At 38.4% G+C, this 18,461-nt stretch overlaps 4 protein-coding genes across 4 annotated transcripts; all 4 read left to right on the plus strand.

Moving 5' to 3' along the window:
- Nucleotides 1–1,079: 1,079 nt before the first annotated feature.
- MONOS_699 (uncharacterized protein) lies at nucleotides 1,080–3,592 on the plus strand (the record flags this gene model as incomplete). The annotated part of the gene is made up of 2 exons (XM_067877278.1): nucleotides 1,080–1,252; nucleotides 1,342–3,592. 2 exons carry the CDS (start codon nucleotides 1,080–1,082, stop codon nucleotides 3,590–3,592), a joined length of 2,424 nt encoding a protein of 807 aa, XP_067734449.1.
- A 359-nt stretch (nucleotides 3,593–3,951) lies between these two features.
- Nucleotides 3,952–4,704, plus strand: MONOS_698 (uncharacterized protein; the record flags this gene model as incomplete). Its single annotated transcript, XM_067877267.1, has 1 exon — nucleotides 3,952–4,704. The coding sequence occupies one exon, from the start codon at nucleotides 3,952–3,954 to the stop codon at nucleotides 4,702–4,704; it is 753 nt and encodes a 250-aa protein (XP_067734450.1).
- Nucleotides 4,705–5,192: 488 nt separating this feature from the next.
- MONOS_697 (uncharacterized protein) lies at nucleotides 5,193–9,146 on the plus strand (the record flags this gene model as incomplete). Its single annotated transcript, XM_067877255.1, has 3 exons — nucleotides 5,193–5,211; nucleotides 5,284–7,605; nucleotides 7,759–9,146. The coding sequence occupies 3 exons, from the start codon at nucleotides 5,193–5,195 to the stop codon at nucleotides 9,144–9,146; spliced, it is 3,729 nt and encodes a 1,242-aa protein (XP_067734451.1).
- A 1,234-nt stretch (nucleotides 9,147–10,380) lies between these two features.
- Nucleotides 10,381–16,238, plus strand: MONOS_696 (putative NAD dependent epimerase). Its single transcript, XM_067877244.1, has 7 exons — nucleotides 10,381–10,557; nucleotides 10,629–10,872; nucleotides 10,930–11,046; nucleotides 11,157–11,501; nucleotides 11,597–13,603; nucleotides 13,768–14,387; nucleotides 14,616–16,238. Exons 1-7 carry the CDS (start codon nucleotides 10,424–10,426, stop codon nucleotides 15,631–15,633), a joined length of 4,485 nt encoding a protein of 1,494 aa, XP_067734452.1. The 5' UTR covers nucleotides 10,381–10,423; the 3' UTR covers nucleotides 15,634–16,238.
- The last annotated feature ends 2,223 nt before the right edge of the window (nucleotides 16,239–18,461 follow it).

Consider the following 18,461-nt stretch of genomic DNA (forward strand, 5'->3'; position numbering starts at 1 on the left):
TGTGCCAATTCTAATTTGGACAAAATCTGGAAAAAAAGAAAATTGTCTTCTTCGTGTGGATAAGTTCCCATGCTGTCAGGAATTTATTGTTTTGTTTATGCAATTTGGATGGAGTGTATATGCAATGGTGTTGCAAATGACGAAGCAGAAATGGTGGAGAAATCGATAAACGAAAGAAAAACAGATTATTTGAGCAACTGTTTGTTTGAGAGCCTTCAAAATGATAAGAATCGAGACATAAAAACATTTGAAATGATTGTTGAAGGGAATGAACGTGGAATTGAAGAAGAGAAAAAATCTCAAAAATCAAAGAAAAATGATCAAATATAGCCAAACGAAAGAAAACTCCAAATTGTGGAATGAGGAAAAGATGAGAAAATGAATTATGCATATTTTTCTTGCAATGAAGAAATGAGGAAAAGGAGAAGAAAATTAGAATAAGCGAGATTGAAGGATGTTTTGTTCTGTATAATTCTTCAGTGAAGTTCAAATCATTGAAGCTGATTCAAAGTGATGAGGAAAATGTTGTTGAAGTTGAGGATGAAAGTTTTGTTGAATTTGAAGATTGCCGCCTTTTTGTGGTGAATGGAATATCTCCATTTAACTTCACTGGAGGATATGGGGTTTTCAAGAACATTTCACTCAGTTCATCTTCAACTGAGTTTTTGGAGGCATTTCCACTCTTTTATCTTCAAAAATTGTTGAAAGGGAAAATATTGAAAATTGCATTGCTTCTGTTTGCTCATCTCATTTTTCGTCTTTTTGTGTTTCCTCAGCACCTTTCCTCTCTTCACCATCTATCTCCCTTGTATCCCTCTCCAAATTATCATTTTTCAACATTTCAATAGCAAACGATGCATGCTCGCCTTCAACCACTTCCTCATCCCAAACCACTTGTATGATGAAAAGTTGTTCATTCTCATCAGTCTGTGATGTGTATGATGGAGGGATTATTTCTTCCCTCAATAACCCTTTGGCTTCATTGTCTGCCTCAAACACCTACTTTGTTGGATGTTGTTGAACAAAAAATGTTGAAATAGTTGGAGCTGAAGATGAGAAGAAACATTTAGGGAGGCAGAATGAAACAACCGGTGGACGGAATACTTTCCAATGGTGTGAATGGAATGGACCGAGGACAACAGGAGAAGCTGATTCCACCACAGATGGGATCTCGAGTGGAGGGGCCATTTTCATGTACAACAAAAAGGATGGAACAATATCGGTCGCTCACTGTTCTTTTAATGGATGTGCGGTATATTATTGTGGAGGCGGAATCATGTGCCATTCAATCAAATCAGTTGATAAAACAAACAATTTATTCAACGCTTGCAATGCTCAAAGCAATGCTGGAGGAGGAATGTATGCTTTTACGATTTCAACGTGTGTTCGGATCAGTGGATGTGAATTCCAGAATTGTAAAGCAAACAGTCAAGGAGGAGGGCTTTTGCTTCATACTTTTGATGTTTCAGTAACAGGGTGCATTGGAACAGAAAGTGGAGAAGGGGAGAGTGCGTGTGTGTTTGACTGCAGTTTCACTTCATGCTCGATAACTAATACTTGGGGAGGAGGCATGTACTGTTATGGAGTTCCTTATCAATTCAAAATGAGGAGCATTCAGTTTATTTCATGCTCAACAGCTGCAAATGGAGGAGGATTATGCTTCAGACCAGAAAAAACAGAAAAGCCTGATGATGGATTCTATTGTTATTTCCTGTTCTTCCATGAATGCAAATGCAGAACAACTTCAACACCATATGGACATGATGTGTATTACGTGGACTATTACAGTTCACATTTACACTCAAACCCATTTTATGAATGCTACACCACAAACAGTAATGATAAAAGGATATGTTATGTTTATAACTATTCAAGCTCAGAGAGTTGGGTGTATCAGCACACAGAAAAGAAGGATTGGCTGAAAGATAAGACGATATATGTTTCTGTGAATGGGAGTGATGGATACGAGCTTTGCGGGTCAAATGAAACATATCCGTGTTTGACAGTGAAGAAGGCGTTTGAGATGTGTGAGGTGCAGATTAGCTTGGCAATCACGCTGCTGGATGGAAATCACACAAGCGAAGCAGCAACGATTGATATTGGAGAAAAGAAGATTTCAGTCATTGGGAAGGGAAGGATGGAGAGTTCGATTGGAACAGGAGCACTTTCATCTGTTGGAACGCTGTTCAGTGTGACAACAGGCCAACTTGGTTTATTGCACATGAAGGTTGATTGCAACTCAAATATAAATCCTTCGCCGAGTGTGGTTGTGGTGTCTGATGGGAGTGGGTCACTCTCATTGGAGGATGTTGTGATCACCACGAGCAAAACAGGAAACTATGTGATGTCGTCGTCAGTGTTTGTGGTGGCGCTGTCACAGCTGTCAATGGTTGATGTGGAGATCATAAATATGAATGTGTCAGAACCATTGCTCTCTGAGCCGGATCTATCTTCTTCTTCTTCATTGTCGTCATCTTCCATGTATCTGACAGCCACAGCATCTGGTGATAGCGTGCTGGTGAATGTGAAAGTGAAGAATGTGAAGTTGACAGAAAGGGATGGGGTGGTTGTGGTGAAGAGTGTGAAGGAAGGAGAGACATTTGTGGTCAAGAATGTGACAATCGAGGCTTCTGAGTGCATGAATGGGAGTGGTGGTGGGATCAAAGTTGATTTGTTATCGCCAACAAGCAAGCCTCAGATGGAAACAACAAAATTCACCAGATGCAAATGCAGTGGAAATGGTGGAGTGAAAATGCTGTATCTGAAAGATAACTCGATTGACTTCTCAATTGCATCAGTTGATTTTTCAGGATGTTTTGCTTCATTGAGAGGAAATTTTGTGTTTGTAAATGGGAGCAATTCTGCAAACTGGGAAATAACAACAGAAAAGCTGAATATCCAGCATGACAGTTCAAGATGCAATGAGCTAGTTGGATATGATCGGAGTGACTCAACAATGGGACTGTTCCTATTGTTCGTGTATTTGGATTCATATTCAAATGCAGCACATGTGGGAAAGGGGAAGGATGGGCAGGGTGGATACAACTCGTGGTTCTGTGGGTTTGACTATTATCCGTGTGCCACCATCACGCACGCAGCGCAGGTGAGGTACCCAGATACAAACAAGAAGATCGAATTGGATTCAGGATTTGAGCAAACTGAGGCAGTTGGAATGACAGATGGCCATGAATGGGAAATTTCAAGTGTAACAAAAGGGATGGAGGTTGGGGTGAAAGCACCGGAGAATTTTGATTCATCTTGTCTGATTGAGGTGTTGAGCAAATATTCAATGAGAAACATCAAGTTCTGTATTCCATCTATTCTGTCTGGTGCATCATCATCTCTAATCACATCCAATTCCACACTCCTCGCACACATTGACTGTTCCGTTGTTTGTTCGTCTGAAAAATCATTTGAATTCACTTTTGTGAATGTGGTTGGGGGGAAAATGAAAGTGGAGAGATTGGTGATTACAGAGATTTTGAAATATGGAGAACATTCACTGATTGAGTTTGGTGCAGGGGTGGAATCAGTTGTGTTTTGTGGATGTGAGGTGAATAATATTGAGAAGATAAATGGAAATGGAGGATGAATGAGTGGAGTGGTTGGGGCAGAGAGAGATGAGGGGCAGAATGGGATAACTGTGATTGAGTCGTATGTTGTGAAGAGGTGAAGGCGTGTTGATGGAAAAGGAGGAGGGATGTGTGTTTGGGTGAAGGGTGAAGGGAGTGTTGTTGTGAATGGGGGTTGTGTGATTGATGGGTGTGAGGCGATGGGATCAGGGGAGAGTTCAGAAGGAAGAAGCGAAGGGAGAGGTGGAGAGATGATGATTGTGATGGAGGGCAGGGATGGTTCATTGAAAATGGAATCTGGAATTCAGAGTTTGTTTGGAGGGAATAACAAAGCTTCATATGGGAATGATGTGTTTGTTGATTGCTTGAAAGAGGAGTTATGTTGGAGTCGAAAGTTAATGGGAGTTCATTTTCATTTTTTGATTCGAGTGAGATTCCATCAGATGTTGTGAAGTTGTGTGGGAGTGAAGATGGGAGAGAAGGTGAAGTCATTCCGCTGTTTGTGTATTTGTGTTCAATTGGCTCGAAGTTGAGAGTTGATGGGAGAGGAAAGAGGGCATTGGATCACAGTCATTGTGGATTTGAGGAGTTTGGGTGTTTGACGATTGACTATTGTGTGACCAGTCGAGTTAAGGAAAACATGCAGACAGTTAAGGTTTCTTCTGAATCATCAATTAAAAGTGAAATGAAAGTACTTTCATTTGATGTGAATTTGACAGGAAAAGAAGAACAATCGGGAAAGAAGATGAAAGTTGAGGTGAAGGATGGAGGAGAAATAAATCAATATTGGCTTTTTGAGTGCACAAAATCACTTGAGATGAGATATTTATCATTTGTGCTGAATGAAGAAATGAATGGGAAGAGAAGTTCATTCATCCACCCCTCATCATCAACCATCACAATAACGAGCTGTTCACTCTCATTTGCAAATGATGAATTGATTGGATACAATGTGATTTGTGTTGAAGGAGGAGGCCCGATTGTGAATGGATTTGTGATGGAATGGGGAGTGAGAATGAATGGGAAATCGCCAATTGTTGTTTCGAATGGAGTGACATTGGAGATGAATCACAGCCGAATGAGTGGAGTGAAAGTTGTTGATGGAAGTGGGGAGGAGGAGGAGGATGTTTGAATGTGGAAATGGGTGTGAATGGGATTGTGAATATTGAGGAATGCAATTTGTCAGCATTGTGCCAAGGGGGAAGTGGGATGAAAGGGGGAGGAATGAAGATATCAGTGGGGAAGGGAGGGAGGTTGGAAATGAAAAATGTGAAATATTCAGGATGTGAGAACCAAGAGAGGATGTTGAGGATGGAGGGAGAGGAATGGGGGGAGGGATGTTTGTGAAGCTGGCAGATGAGATGGGAACATTTGTGATGGAGGGGATGATATGAAAGGGATGTGATGGGTGGAAAGGGAAGAATGTGTTTGTGTCAGGATGGGATCTGAGAAAGATTGTGAGTGAGGATCACCCGAAATGGGAGATGAGTTTAGAGGAGTTGGGATCATTGGATGAGTTGTGTGGGCGGGAGAGGATGACAACAGGAGAAGAATATGTGATTTTACTGGTTGTGTATTTGTGGAGCAACTGGAGTGGGAATGGGTTTGTTTCGAAAGAAAATGGAGGAGACTTCAGTAGGTGTGGGTATTCAGAAGCACCATGCTCATCGATTGACCACTTGATATCACTTCGATATTCAACACTTGGAAGAAGGGGAGACGCATATTGCCATTGTGGGATCAGGGATGCTGGTTCATTCCATATCATTTTCATCTTCATCTTCATTTTCATTTTCTTCATCATCAATATCAGAGTCACCAAAAGTGGTAATTGAAGGAACAAAGAAAGGGACAGGAGTGACGATCAGTGACGAAGATGAGAATGAATTGTCTGATGGTTCAATGATCTCCTCGAATGTGAGTCTATCATTTGTGAATGTGTCATTCACCAAGCCAGCCATCACAACCCATCATTCAGTGTTGATTGAATCCTCTGGAGCAAACACATTATTGTCAGTTTCAGATTGTTCATTTGGCCCAGGGAGAGGGGTGGCAGAAAGTTTTGGATATTGTGTGATGAGAGTGAATGGGGGGAGTGTTGTGATTGAGAGGTGTTCGTTGAGTTTGATTTCAGAGTTGAAAGGGTTGATTGCGTTCAGCCCAAGTGCAGGTGAGGTGACACTTCAGAATGTGAACATTTCATTTGCCGATGTGACAGAAAGAAGTCTGATTTCGATGATAGATGAGGATAACAAAATGAATGGAGAAAAGAAGGTGTTTTCAAATGGGAACGGACCAGTTCTGAGGGTTGTTGGGTGTTCATTTGCGAACATCACAAACGAAGGGATTGGAGCGAGTGTTATTGATGTGGGATCATTTGAGGATGGGGTGGAGTGTGTGATGGATGAGTGTTCGATGTCAAGTTGCAAGAGCGGTTTGAGTGATGAAGGAGGGGAAATGAGAGTGGTGCTGAAGAGTGGGGAGTCAGCGTTGAAAGTGAATGGGAGCTCGTTTTCGATGTGCAAGTGCTCGAGTGAGACAGGGTGTGGAGGAGGACTGTTTATTGATGGAGCAGATCCCAATACCAATTATGCTGATGAAAGTCAAATTCCGCCTCTGAATTTCAAGATTGCGAACATCCGATTCATGATGAATGATGCGTTTGTGGGGAAGGATGTGTTCATCAAGAGCCACTCGATTGGGAAGCAGATCAATAAAACGCTGTTTATACTGGACTTCAACCAGGGGATGCTTAAGTGGAAGGATTTGATGTGTGGGAGCGATAGAGAAGGGAAAGTTGATGTTCACCTGATGCCGCTGATCGCATTCTATTATTCTTCACAGGTGTTTGTGTGTGTGAATGGGAGTGACAGCAGGCAGTGTGGAGCACAGAGCAATCCGTGTGAGAGCATTGGGAATGCTGTGCAGCACATCGAACGAAGTGTTGTGAATATGATTCTTATTGATGGGGAAGGGATGATGGGAGAGGGATGTGTGATTGGGGATGTGAAGGTGGTGTCGATTCGGAGAGAGAAGGCGACAATCCATTTTTGTGGGAAGATGGGGGAAAGAGGAGAGGAGAGGAGCATGATGGTGTTTGTGAATGAATGTGTTGTGGAGAGGTGCCAGTTTGTGTTTGGAGAGGGATTTGAAGGGGTTGAGGAGAGTGTTTTGAAAGAGAAGGATGGAAGATTGGAGATTTCAGAGTGTCTTTTCAGCTCGTCAACAATGGATCTGGTGATGGAGAGCATGATTCTTGATGTGGAGAGTGGAGAGGTGAAGATGTGCGAAACGTTGTTCAGTGGAATTCATTCAGCTGTGCCACTTCTGTCGTTCTGTGGAGAATCGTGTGTGTCAATTGCTGAGACACGAATATTGAATATCGAGTGTGAGGGAGAAGTTGTGAGAGTTGGGGGAAAAGCGAAGGCAGAGATGAAGGAAGTGAAGTTTGAGAATATGTCAGTGGCTTCTGAAGGAAGCGTGATGAAGATGGATGGAGCTGAAAGGGGGTTGAGTGTGCTGAACTGTTCCTTTGCGAAATGCTGGAGCACAAACAAGAGAGGAAGGGTGATGAGGATATGTGAGTGTGTGGATGTGAGTGTTGGATCGTGTGTGTTTGATGGAGAGGAAGGAGAGGAAAGAGAAGAAAGAGAAGGAAAGGATGAGAATGAGGATGATGGAAGAGGCGAAGAGTTTTGCAGATGGGATGGATCTGTTGTGGATGTTGTGAAGAGTTCAGTGATAATGAAAGATACAACAATCACAAATTCAGCCGAAGGTGGAATAACAATGAGTGGAGGAAATGTGATAATTGAGAAAGGAGAGTTCATGAATAACAATCCTTCAATTGAAGAATATCCATCATTGAGAAGGAATATCATCTGTTCAGATTCAGAAATATTGAATATGATGAGTTTGAAAGGAGGAGATGGATTGAAGGATAATACTTCACTTTGGATATTGAATGAAGGGTGCAATTTTGAAGGGATTGTTTCTGAGAGGGATTCATCATTCTTCATTCCTGTTCTGGAAAGTGTGGAAGCAAAAGAAATAACAGATAGAATGAAGCTGATATTCAAAGGGATGCTTCTTGTTCCATGCAATCTGTCATTCTCAGTTGTGAAGAGGAAAGGAGAAGAGAAAGAGATTGAAAAATATGATTTTGATGGAAATGGGTTTTTATCAGAAACAGAAGTTGAAGGAAGTGTGGCAAAGGATCTAATCAGCAATTGTGGAGATGAAATCGAGGTGAGCGTGTGCATTCTGTTTGGGAATGCAGAATCGCCTTCATCAACAAATTCATTCATTCTGAAGAACAGAAGCGAGGTTGAGCCAAAAGGAGATGAAAGAAATGTTGAAGGAGGAAAAGAAGGAAAATCGATATGGCCTCTAATTGTTGTTATATTGGCTGTGTTGTTCTTGATTGTCCTCATTGGATTTATTTTATTTGTTGTTCGATGGAAAAAGGCAAAGGAAAGGACAGAGGAATTGGAGGAGATTGTAAAAGATACAGTGAAAAAAGATCCGAAGCTGATTGAGATGGTGACGATGGAGATGTCACCAGAGGCGCAGTGGAGAAGAGCAGAAAGAGAGGCAGAGAAAAAGAACGAAGAGAAGATAAAGAAAAGAATAAATGGAAAGGAGATGGTGCATTCAGAATCTGAAGAGTATTTGCTGGCTGAGAATGGATCGACTGAATACATTCTGGGAAAAGATTCAGACAAGATTCCTGATTGGATGCTGGAAAAGGTTGAAGAAGAGGAAATTAGAAAGCAGACTCCATCACCATCCATTTCATCCACTTCAACAACGGACACAACTGATTCAGATTCAACATTTGTTCGGGGTGAGGATCTGTGCCCAACCACCTCTTCGATGTCGAATCTGGTGGATGCAATGGCCTGTTCATCTCCTCATGAGAAGCTGATTGTTGACTTGAGGGATTCTTTGTTCATGCTCCTGCATGTGAGGAACGAGAAAAAGGAAATGGCAATTGGGAGTTTGCAAGAGAGGGAGCAAACAGCTGCCCAGATCCTGTTCTGGGTGGCCAACCTTGCTCTCCACTCATTTGATGAAATGGAAAATGAGCTTTCCTCTTTGGCCAACTTGAGTCCCCACCTTGTGATATTTTCAGGACACATGGTTATTTGCATTGCGGTGCATTCTGACTTCTTGTCGGATGATGATTCTGATTCATCGTCGATCTCATCATCAACGGTTGTGACATCTGCCAGTGGTGATGATGAGGAGGATTCTCTGCCTTCTTCAGCATTTGAGGATGACGAGGACAATCGATATGAGTGCCTGAGGTGGAAGGCGCCTGAGCTGCAGATGAACAAGAAGATGGAGCCAACAAAGGAGTCAGTGGCATTCTCGATTGGGATGATGCTGTGGGAGTGTCTGATCCTTCAAATCCCATTTGGAGGGTATCCTGCAGAGGTGGCAGGAGGTAAGATCTTAGATGGGGAGAGGCCAAACATGACAGCTCTTGTTGAAGAAAGTGGGTTTGGAGAGCTTGTGAAAAATTGCTGGCAATCGCAGTGTACAATTCGCATTTCTTTGGATGATTTGTGAAGAGAACAATTTCTGAACTTTCCAGCTGGAACAATGATTCGAACGATGTCAGATGCGATTGAGGATGAGGATGGCACAGAAAATGAAAAGAACAAGACAGATGATGAAGCACTATTGATATCTGGATCGTATGTGGCATTTTCAGGGAATTCATCAAAAAAAAATGAAAGATGCGAGAAAGCCACTCGATCAGAAAAAGTAAGAAATGACTGTGGAAACAGAATATGTTCAAATGAAGAATGCAATATGAGATGCGATTAAATGAGTGGTGATTTTTGAATGGAAATAATAAACATTTTCACCGTTTTCAAAAAGCTGCATGCTTTTATTAATGTTTGTATGTATGTGTTTGAAACGAAATTTTCTTTTCGATCAGAATATAAAATTTTTTGAGAATGGGGAAAAAAACAGTTGAAATCAATTTCTCTTCGCTGAGTTATAATACACTTTTGTCATTATCTTTTTTCTTTTGAATTTGAATTTATTTTTAAGAAAAGAAACACAATTGGATTAAAAATTCAACAGAAATAAAAAATTTCATTTCACAAAAACATGTGAATTATTCTTTCTTATTGATTATCATAAAGACGAATGAAAGAAATCAAATATTTCTTGAAACAACGAAAGAATTGTTCTAGCAATGGTGAAATTTTGGCACATATGTAAATGTTGACTTTTCAAATGCATTGTGACGCTAATTATTAAAAGTTAATTTGGTGTTTGATTTTCCAAAAAATCAAAACAATATAGTTATAGCCTCTGATAATTTCACTTAAAAAAAGGAAAAAAAAAATCAATGTGAAAAACTGCATGGTGATTCCACTTCATTTTCAATCATTCGCATAGAAATATATCATTTACAAAAAATTTTCAAAAAATGAATCAAAATAAATACTTGGGACAGAATTTTTTCATTTATGAAAAATTCAATGACTTGTTCCATCCTTTTTCTGCAATCGTATAATTACAAAACTGACATTGCAGTGCTATATTGAATATTGAACAATAAAAAAATTGCGAAAAATCTTGAAACAACTGTATGGAACAAAATTCATAACACACAAAATTTCTTCCCATTTCACATTCTCGATGAACTCTATAAAGGGAATGATCATAAAGAAAACTGCAAAATAAATCAATCAATGTTTATATTTTTAATGTTTTCATTGATGCGATTGTCGAAATCGATCTGTGATTTTCGTTGGAAAACAATATTAATAATTTTCAGATCATAAATACCAACCAGCAGTTTTAAAAAAACGGTGCAGTGAAATCAAATGGACAATTATTTGCAAAGTTTCAATTTCAGTAAAGACTTGATTATGAATGAAGAACTTTTGAGTCAATTCATCAAAGCATTTGGAGAGCATCCGCAGAATTATTTATCTTTGCCATTTCCAGTTCAATTAAGGTTTGCTCCAAATTTATACTTTTGCTATTATTAAAATGTTATTTATTTGCATTGGAATCCAAACTTCGAAGAGAAACTTCGTTTTTGCCGGCATTTGCATCGAAGCCAAGAAATGTTATTCTTGTGGATTGCTTCATCGATGCAATGTTTTCGAAAATCAAATCAAATGATATTTCATCTAATAGAACAATAGATTCCCGTGGTGCTTTGGAAAAGGAGTATTTTGAAAGAGCTTTGATATTGGTCCAGAGTCATTTTCCGCGCAAAAAACTTGAGTCTTCATTCAAAATATTCACTCAAAATAAACTTCCAGTGGTTTCGTTTTTATCATTTATTTAGATTTATTTTTGATATTTTTGAAATATTTGAAAGCAAAAGATAGAGATTTCAAAAGAACTTTTTTTGTTAGCTGCAATTTTGATAGTCCTAGAAGTTAATTCCCTAACAGCTTCTATTTGTTCTATAAAGGATATGCTACTGAGCGCAATAGTTTGTATTTATTGTTTCATACTATTTTTTTTTTAAATAGTTTTGTGAATTATTGAATGAATTTTATAATTTGATATTTAAATTTGCACAACCTCAAATTTTAACTAAAGCCAATATCTCGTCAAAGAGAAGGGCTCATTCCGTATTTGGATGCGCTTTTTGTTGGGTGCCAAAATGCTATTGTTCATCTTCCATCATTTGAGGCATCACGAAGCGAAAACTCATATCCTCTTATTTTCCCACTCACAGAAAATATCCTTCGTTGCGGGGCGCAATGCAGATGTGACAAATTGAACAAAGGAAATTCATGTGAGGCTCCGTTGAGCGACGGAAAGAATGCAACTGGCAGATGGTTGTTCAAGATTAAAAAAGAGTCTGAACTGCCGAAGGATGAAATTGAAAAGCTTAGAATTGTTCAATTTAGTGCAGAGCTTACGTTCCTTCTTGTTAAATATGTATGTTCTTCTTTTGTGAATAATTATGTGATAGTTATTTTGTGATTATCGAACTTTATAATTATAATTATTATTTATTTTTGGGAAATGTGAAGAACTTGCATCAAAATCATTACCCCACCTTTCTCCTGAATGAGATGACGCATCCAGGCACACTGACTGAGCAGAACACACAAAGCGTAGGAGGAATGGAAGTCATATGGGAAGCGGTTGAGGAAATGAAGAAGAAAATCAAAGTTGCAGAATCTTCATTGGAAGAGAAGGAAAACAAAGCAAAAGAAGGAGACGAAAAGGGCTGCATCACAACGATTGAAGCTGTAAAGGCTGCGTATCCATCGCTTGCATCATTGATTGACGAGCTTATTGAGCAATATCTTGTGAACGATGGAAAATCGCCTTCAGAGTCTTCTTCTCTTTCGTCTTCGTTGGATCTGATCAACCCGTTCATCTACTGCATGAAGAACTGCGCATGCGATGCGTGGCTGCCTGTGAATGCGTTGCCCTGGACTGCGGTTGAAAGCGACGAAAAAGCAAAAAATGCAATTTGTTCGTGTGAATCAGCCAGAGACTGCGGTGCGACGGAGTTTCATTGGCCAGCCATTCCACAGAAGTCTGAAGAGAAACAAGATGAATGCTCTTTCTTCTTTCTGGATGGCACGTGCGTATACAAAGTGGAAGCTCTGAAGGAAGCATGCGATAAATGCACTGAAGAAAAACAGGAGAAAACGAGTTCAGAAGAGCAAAAACAGAGTTCTTCATGTTGTTGCTCAGAAAATGAAGCCTTCCCTCTTTCATCTGGGATTTGTGTTGCTCCGCTTTCATTGCTTAAGCTTGTATCTAAAAAGATATCTGAATTTTCCGAATGGAATCAGAAATTAGCTGATATTTCCTCTTCCTCTTCTCCTTCTTCTTCGTCGTCTGCTTCTTCAGCTTCTTCTTCAACTTCTTCGTTTTCTTCCACTCTCCATTCACACGTTTATTCGCTGTGTCAAACATTAACAAAGGAAGAGCCCGACTTGAACTCGATCAGATCAGATGTGAATGCACTTTCACATATGTTTGACAAGATTCTTCCATCTGAACGCCAAAAGCCAGGCTTTTTTGATTCGCTAAGAGAACTGCGCGCAGCTGTGAATGCGCTGCGCTTGCCTTCATGTGTGTGTGCGCGGGGAAACGATTGCAGCGGAAAAGAAGGCGAAGGAAAAGCCGAGAAGGAAGAGAAGGAGAATGGCAAACAACATGAAAGTGAAGCGATTAAGAAGGGATCGGAGTCGTTGGCCTTCTTGCTCCGCCCCACTCCGCCTCCTTCTTCTTTCCTCCCAGTTTCGCTTTCTGCATCTTCTTCTCTTAATAGCGAGAGCCTTTCTCTTGCCCAGCCTTCCTCGACTGAGCCGACCAATCCCCCCAAAATCGCTCTTGTGACTGGCGCAGCTGGCTTCATTGGCGCGTGGGTGTGCCACAGACTTCTGATGAGCGGGGTGGCTGTGATTGCTGCTGACTCGCTGAACGATTTCTATTCGTCGTCCATCAAGGAGCATGCCATTGCAAGGCTGGAAGAAGTGGCTCGTGCAGTTGGAGGCAAGAGATGGAAGGAAGAGAAAGGAGAAGGAGAAAAGAAAGAGGAAGCAAGCGAAGACAGTAACGGAACAGAAGTTATATCGCTTTTGACAAATTTTGTGTTCATATACCACGATTTGCGAGACAAAGAAGGATTTCGAGCGAAAGTTGAAAAAGCATACAGACTAGTAACTGGAGTGAAGTGCCCTGTTTCAGAGGATAAAGCCAGTGGTGATAGCAGCCAGACTCATTCAGAATCGAAAGTCAAAGTACACATTCCGTATGTCATCCATCTGGCTGCGCGTGCTGGTGTACGCTCGTCGATGCTGTATCCGGAGCTATTCAGGTCAGAAAATGTGCTGGCGACACGAAATATATTTGAGCTGGCGGTGGGAAAGGTGAGCAACGGGAAGAGAGGAGAAGGGTGGTGCACGCAGAGCATTGTGTATGCCTCTTCGAGTTCTGTCTACGGAAAGATGAAAGACGGACTTTGCGCTGAGCATCTATGTGTGGGACCACCTGAATGCATATACGCAGATACAAAAGTATGAAGAGACGTGAAAAGTGAGAAAGTTGAATGCTTTTTTTTTTTAATTTGTGATTATAAATTAACTTGAGCGTATTGTTGAATCTGTTTTTTTATTTTTCTTTTCATTTTTCATTTTTCATTTTTAATACTTTGCATTATTCCTAACTTGTTTCACAAAAGGTTGAAAACGAAAGGCAAGCCGCTGAATATATGTCCAAATTGACCCACACCCCCATGATATCAACAACAGCACCTCCTTCTCCTCCCGTGTCCACATACATTCCATCTTCAGTGCTTGCACACTCGCCCATTCCTCCTGTCTTCACGGGGCTCCGCTTTTTCACTGTCGATGGCGATATGCTGGGCAGCTCAGCCATCGGGCGTGTTGACATGGCAATTCCCTGCTTCACACGCATGCTGCATTCAGAAGGGAAGGAGAAAGTGACGATGTATGGGGACGGGTCGTTCAGAAGGGATTATACGAATGTGAGGGACATTGTCGATGGAATATGCCTCAGCCTGGACAGGGCAGATAGGTTGAGAGAGCAGATGAAGAAAGAGAAAGAATTGGCGCTGTCCAAAGAAAAAGGCGGGGAAGCGAGTTCAACTTCGGCTTCGGCTTTGTCAGGCTCTTCGTCAATTACAGTGGAAGAGCTGCTGAGAGTGTTCAATTTGGGAGAGGACCATTCGACTTCTGTGAGGCAGCTTATTGTTCAATTAGCGAAGGAAATGGGGATGTTCAGCAAGGAGACGTTTGCAGCTATTAAAGAGAAGGTGAAGCACGAAGTGACTGAAGAAGAGTTTGCATTCATTTTTCTGCTTGATTGTTGTTCATAAGAATATTTGATATTTGGTAAATGAACTTGCATATTTTCACATACAAATATTGTCAAATATTTTATTTCTTTTTTTTTTTTATTTTTTCCTTTATATTTTTTATTTTTTCTGGGAAAATGAATGCATCTTATTTTTTTCATTTTTTGAAATGTATATCTGATTTTTTTCTTTTTTTCTTTTTTTTTTTTAAGTTTGCTCCAATATCTTCTCGAGCGCGAATATGTTGCTTCAGTGAAACCGCCTCCAGGTGACATTCCCATCTGCATCACATCCCTCGAGCGATCCCGTTCAGAACTGCTTTATTCTCCTAAGTTTTCTGTGGAGGAGAATTTGCATGCATGTATTCACGATTCGGTCAATGAGAGGGTCTTTGAGAGTTCGATATTTGCGCACAGACAAGCAAGTTGCAATGTGAAAGGAAAAGGAAGCGAATCTCAATGCGTTAAAAATTGCTCTTGTTCTGCTGGAGAATCTACAGAGTTGTCTAAACAGCCATCTAATTGCACCCCCTTGAATTGTTTGTTGATAACGCTTGCATCTCAAAAATCCGTCTTTTCTTCGCACCTTCTGAACCAAATAAATCTCTTCTTGTCGCTTCCTCTTCCGCAACAGACGACGCTCCTTTCTCCTTTCCTCCTCCGCTTTGGTCTGAACACGCACCAGACGAAACCTTCGCAAAACGAGCCGACGTTCCTGCCAATTCCAGAACTGACAGCGATTGAAGAGCACACATTGCTTGGATGGGACGGAAAGCACGTGGAGGTTCTGGGAGAAGGTGGAAGTGAGGAGGAGAAAGCTGAAGATGGCCAGCTGAGCTATTCAAAGCTGCTGCAGAAGATTGGAAAGGGCAAAGCAAGAGGGTCTTATGGAGGGGCAGGGTTGTTTTATTTGAATCCTTTGTTTGTTCCTGGAGAAGAAAAAGAAGGAGAAAAGAAGAAAGGAGCATCTCAATCGGAGATTGATTATTTGTCTTCAAGAACGAATGAAGGTGCCAACACAGAAAAAAGTGCAAGTCTGTTTTTGGACAAAGCACATCTTTTCACTCTTGGAGACTTTGTGCTTTTGGCGTGTGTGTTTGAGCAACTGTGGGTTGAATGCAATGCCATTGAAGGCAACGTTGCTGGGGAAACAAAGCAGGCGCTTCTCGAGATGGTGGTTGAAGCCTTTAGCAGAATGCTTCTGCTTATTTATCAGGTTGCTAATAAATAATGCTGCCAAAGGAAGGAACAAAAACTCGTACACTTATAAATTGAATATTTAAGATTTGAAATATCTATCTTTTAATTTTTACAATTAAAGTTTGAGAGCTTTGGTTCTGTTGATCTTTATTTTAATTGTCACCATTGGAACTTGGTTGATTTGACTGAGTCACGGTTTTCGCGACTCACCCAAATCAATTTTTGTCACATTTATCGAATTTCTCAATTTTTAATTGAATTTCATTCAATTTCTCTATGATCGAAACTGTGATTTTTATAATCACAACATGTGATTGAACAATTTTTTGTTTTGTTAATATTTTTATTATTACAAGTTCATAAACGTTGAATTTACAATATATTATTGTTTAAAATACGTTTTTTTGATATTTGTTTGATTTTTTTGTTGTTTTCTTTGTTTGTTTCAGTTTTTTGAAAACGATTTATTTTCATTGCGATTCTGCAACGAACTTTTCCACTAAAATTGAAATGAAATTGTTTATATGATATATTATTAACATTTTCATATCAAATTTTTTTTCTTTTTTCAATATTTTTATTTTTTGTTACAAAAAATCACGAAAAACAAATAAATAAAAACATATTGAATTGAAATTATATGAAAATTATCTATTTCCAAAAGAATTAAATATTAAAAGCTTTCTGAACATCACAACCAGAATGAAAATGATCGGATGTGACTGAATGGTGCGAAGTTTTTCATTCATGAATATACAGTCTAAACCGGATATAATCACATCGAATACAATCACATTCGTTTATAGTCACATTTTTCCATGCACCGACATTTTTAGCTCATTTTTCATTCATTTTCCATCGAATATAATCACAGGGATGAAAATATATAATCACATTTTGTTTCATTATGGGTGGATTTTTCATTGAAAAATTGACTTTTTGATCAGAAATCTCAATTTTTTGATTTTTCAAAATTATGTTAAAATAAGTCTGAATAACATAATAAAACAAAAATAATTGTTTTTTCTATTGAAAAATGTGTTTTTGAAAAGAATTTTCAAAAATAAAAAATTTGACCCAAAATTTGTTAATTTATTTATTAATTTTTATTATCTTCTGTGAAAAGCATCATCGTGTATAATCACAATCGGATATAGTCACAAAAAGTCGTGCAAAAACCGATGTGATTATATCCGGTTTTGACTGTAGTTCCATTCTTAACTTTGAGTTGTTTTTCTTATTTTTCTAAATTTTCAATTTATTTTTTTGACATGTGAATGAAAATCTTATTATGAACATGTCGTAAAAAAAATGTTTGGAGCAAATCGTTGTTTTTTTTTTTTTTTTCAAATGAAAGAAAAATCTTTAGAGTCACATCCAATTAAACTCCATCTTAATGACACAAGATCGATCTTATTGGTTGCTGATTGATATTATGATACTTGACGTAGTCAAATCATTCAAATTCTGTTAGGATCTGTAATTTTTTGGTGACTAAAAAATAAATCTGGACATCAAATATTTGGATCTCCAGAGCTCTTTAAGAAAAAATAAATTAAAGGAAACCTTCAAAATGTTAATATGGGACAAAATATTTGGCTGCAGGCATTTTCATTGAAAAATGATGCACTTTTGATAAACTTTTTGAGATCAAAAAACACAATAATAATAGGTCCATTTCAAACATTCGTGAAATGTTGGAAAACTTTCTGTTTTGATTTCAATGATGTTTGTTTAAGGATATGAAAATCAAATCTGTTTTGAAATCTTATCAAGTTAAAAAATGTTATAAGTGAAACAATTTTTTCATGTTTTGTGCACAAAAAACTTGAAAGTCCATATTTTCCCCCATATGTGCTATTCCGGAATGAATATATATATATATATATATATTGTTTTTAATTTCAGTGAAAAGATCTGGCATTTTTTGTTTTATTTTTGCGATCAAATACTTGCTCATATTTTCACGAACTTTTTGTTATGAATGTTCTGAATGTTGTTATTGTTATAAGACTTCACTATTATATGTTTTTGGATATTTTTTGATATTAATCACTTCATTTTTATATGACTTTTTCCATTTCACAAAATTTCGATAAAGTTAAAAAAAATTGTGAAATTAGAGTTACCATGTTTTTATTCATTGAAAAATATTAAAAAAACTGATAGTTATGTGTGTAATTCTTTTTGAAAAGTCGCAAACGTTGAATTTTCAAATAGAATTTTTTTTCATGTTTAGCTCAAATTTCTGTTTCCACTCACGAATCTTCTCAAGAATGTGTGAAATAGCATTGTTCGGAAATAGATTCCATATTAGTATAGTTTGGTTGATGTCAACAAAAATGTGAGCTAAACATGAAAAAAAAATTCTATTTGAAAATTCAACGTTTGCGACTTTTCAAAAAGAATTACACACATAACTATCAGTTTTTTTAATATTTTTCAATGAATAAAAACATGGTAACTCTAATTTCACAATTTTTTTTAACTTTATCGAAATTTTGTGAAATGGAAAAAGTCATATAAAAATGAAGTGATTAATATAAAAAAATATCCAAAAACATATAATAGTGAAGTCTTATAACAATAACAATACTCATAACATTCATAACAAAAAGCTCGTTGAAATATGAGCAAGTCTTTGATCGCAAAAATAAAACAAAAAAACTCCAGATCTCTTCACAAAAATTTAAAAATCAAAAATATTTTCTGGAATAGCACACATTAACATTTTGAAGGTTTCCTGTTATTTCATTTCTAACAGAAGAGGGAAAGATCTCACATATTGTGTTACGATTTTAACTGTGAATTATTATCAATATTTCACCAAATTTATCACGCCAGAATTTTTTCATTCGA

Source organism: Monocercomonoides exilis, assembly GCF_001643675.1.
Source record: "Monocercomonoides exilis strain PA203 chromosome Unknown scaffold5-2102611, whole genome shotgun sequence".
In the NCBI taxonomy this organism is placed as follows: domain Eukaryota; phylum Preaxostyla; order Oxymonadida; family Polymastigidae; genus Monocercomonoides; species Monocercomonoides exilis.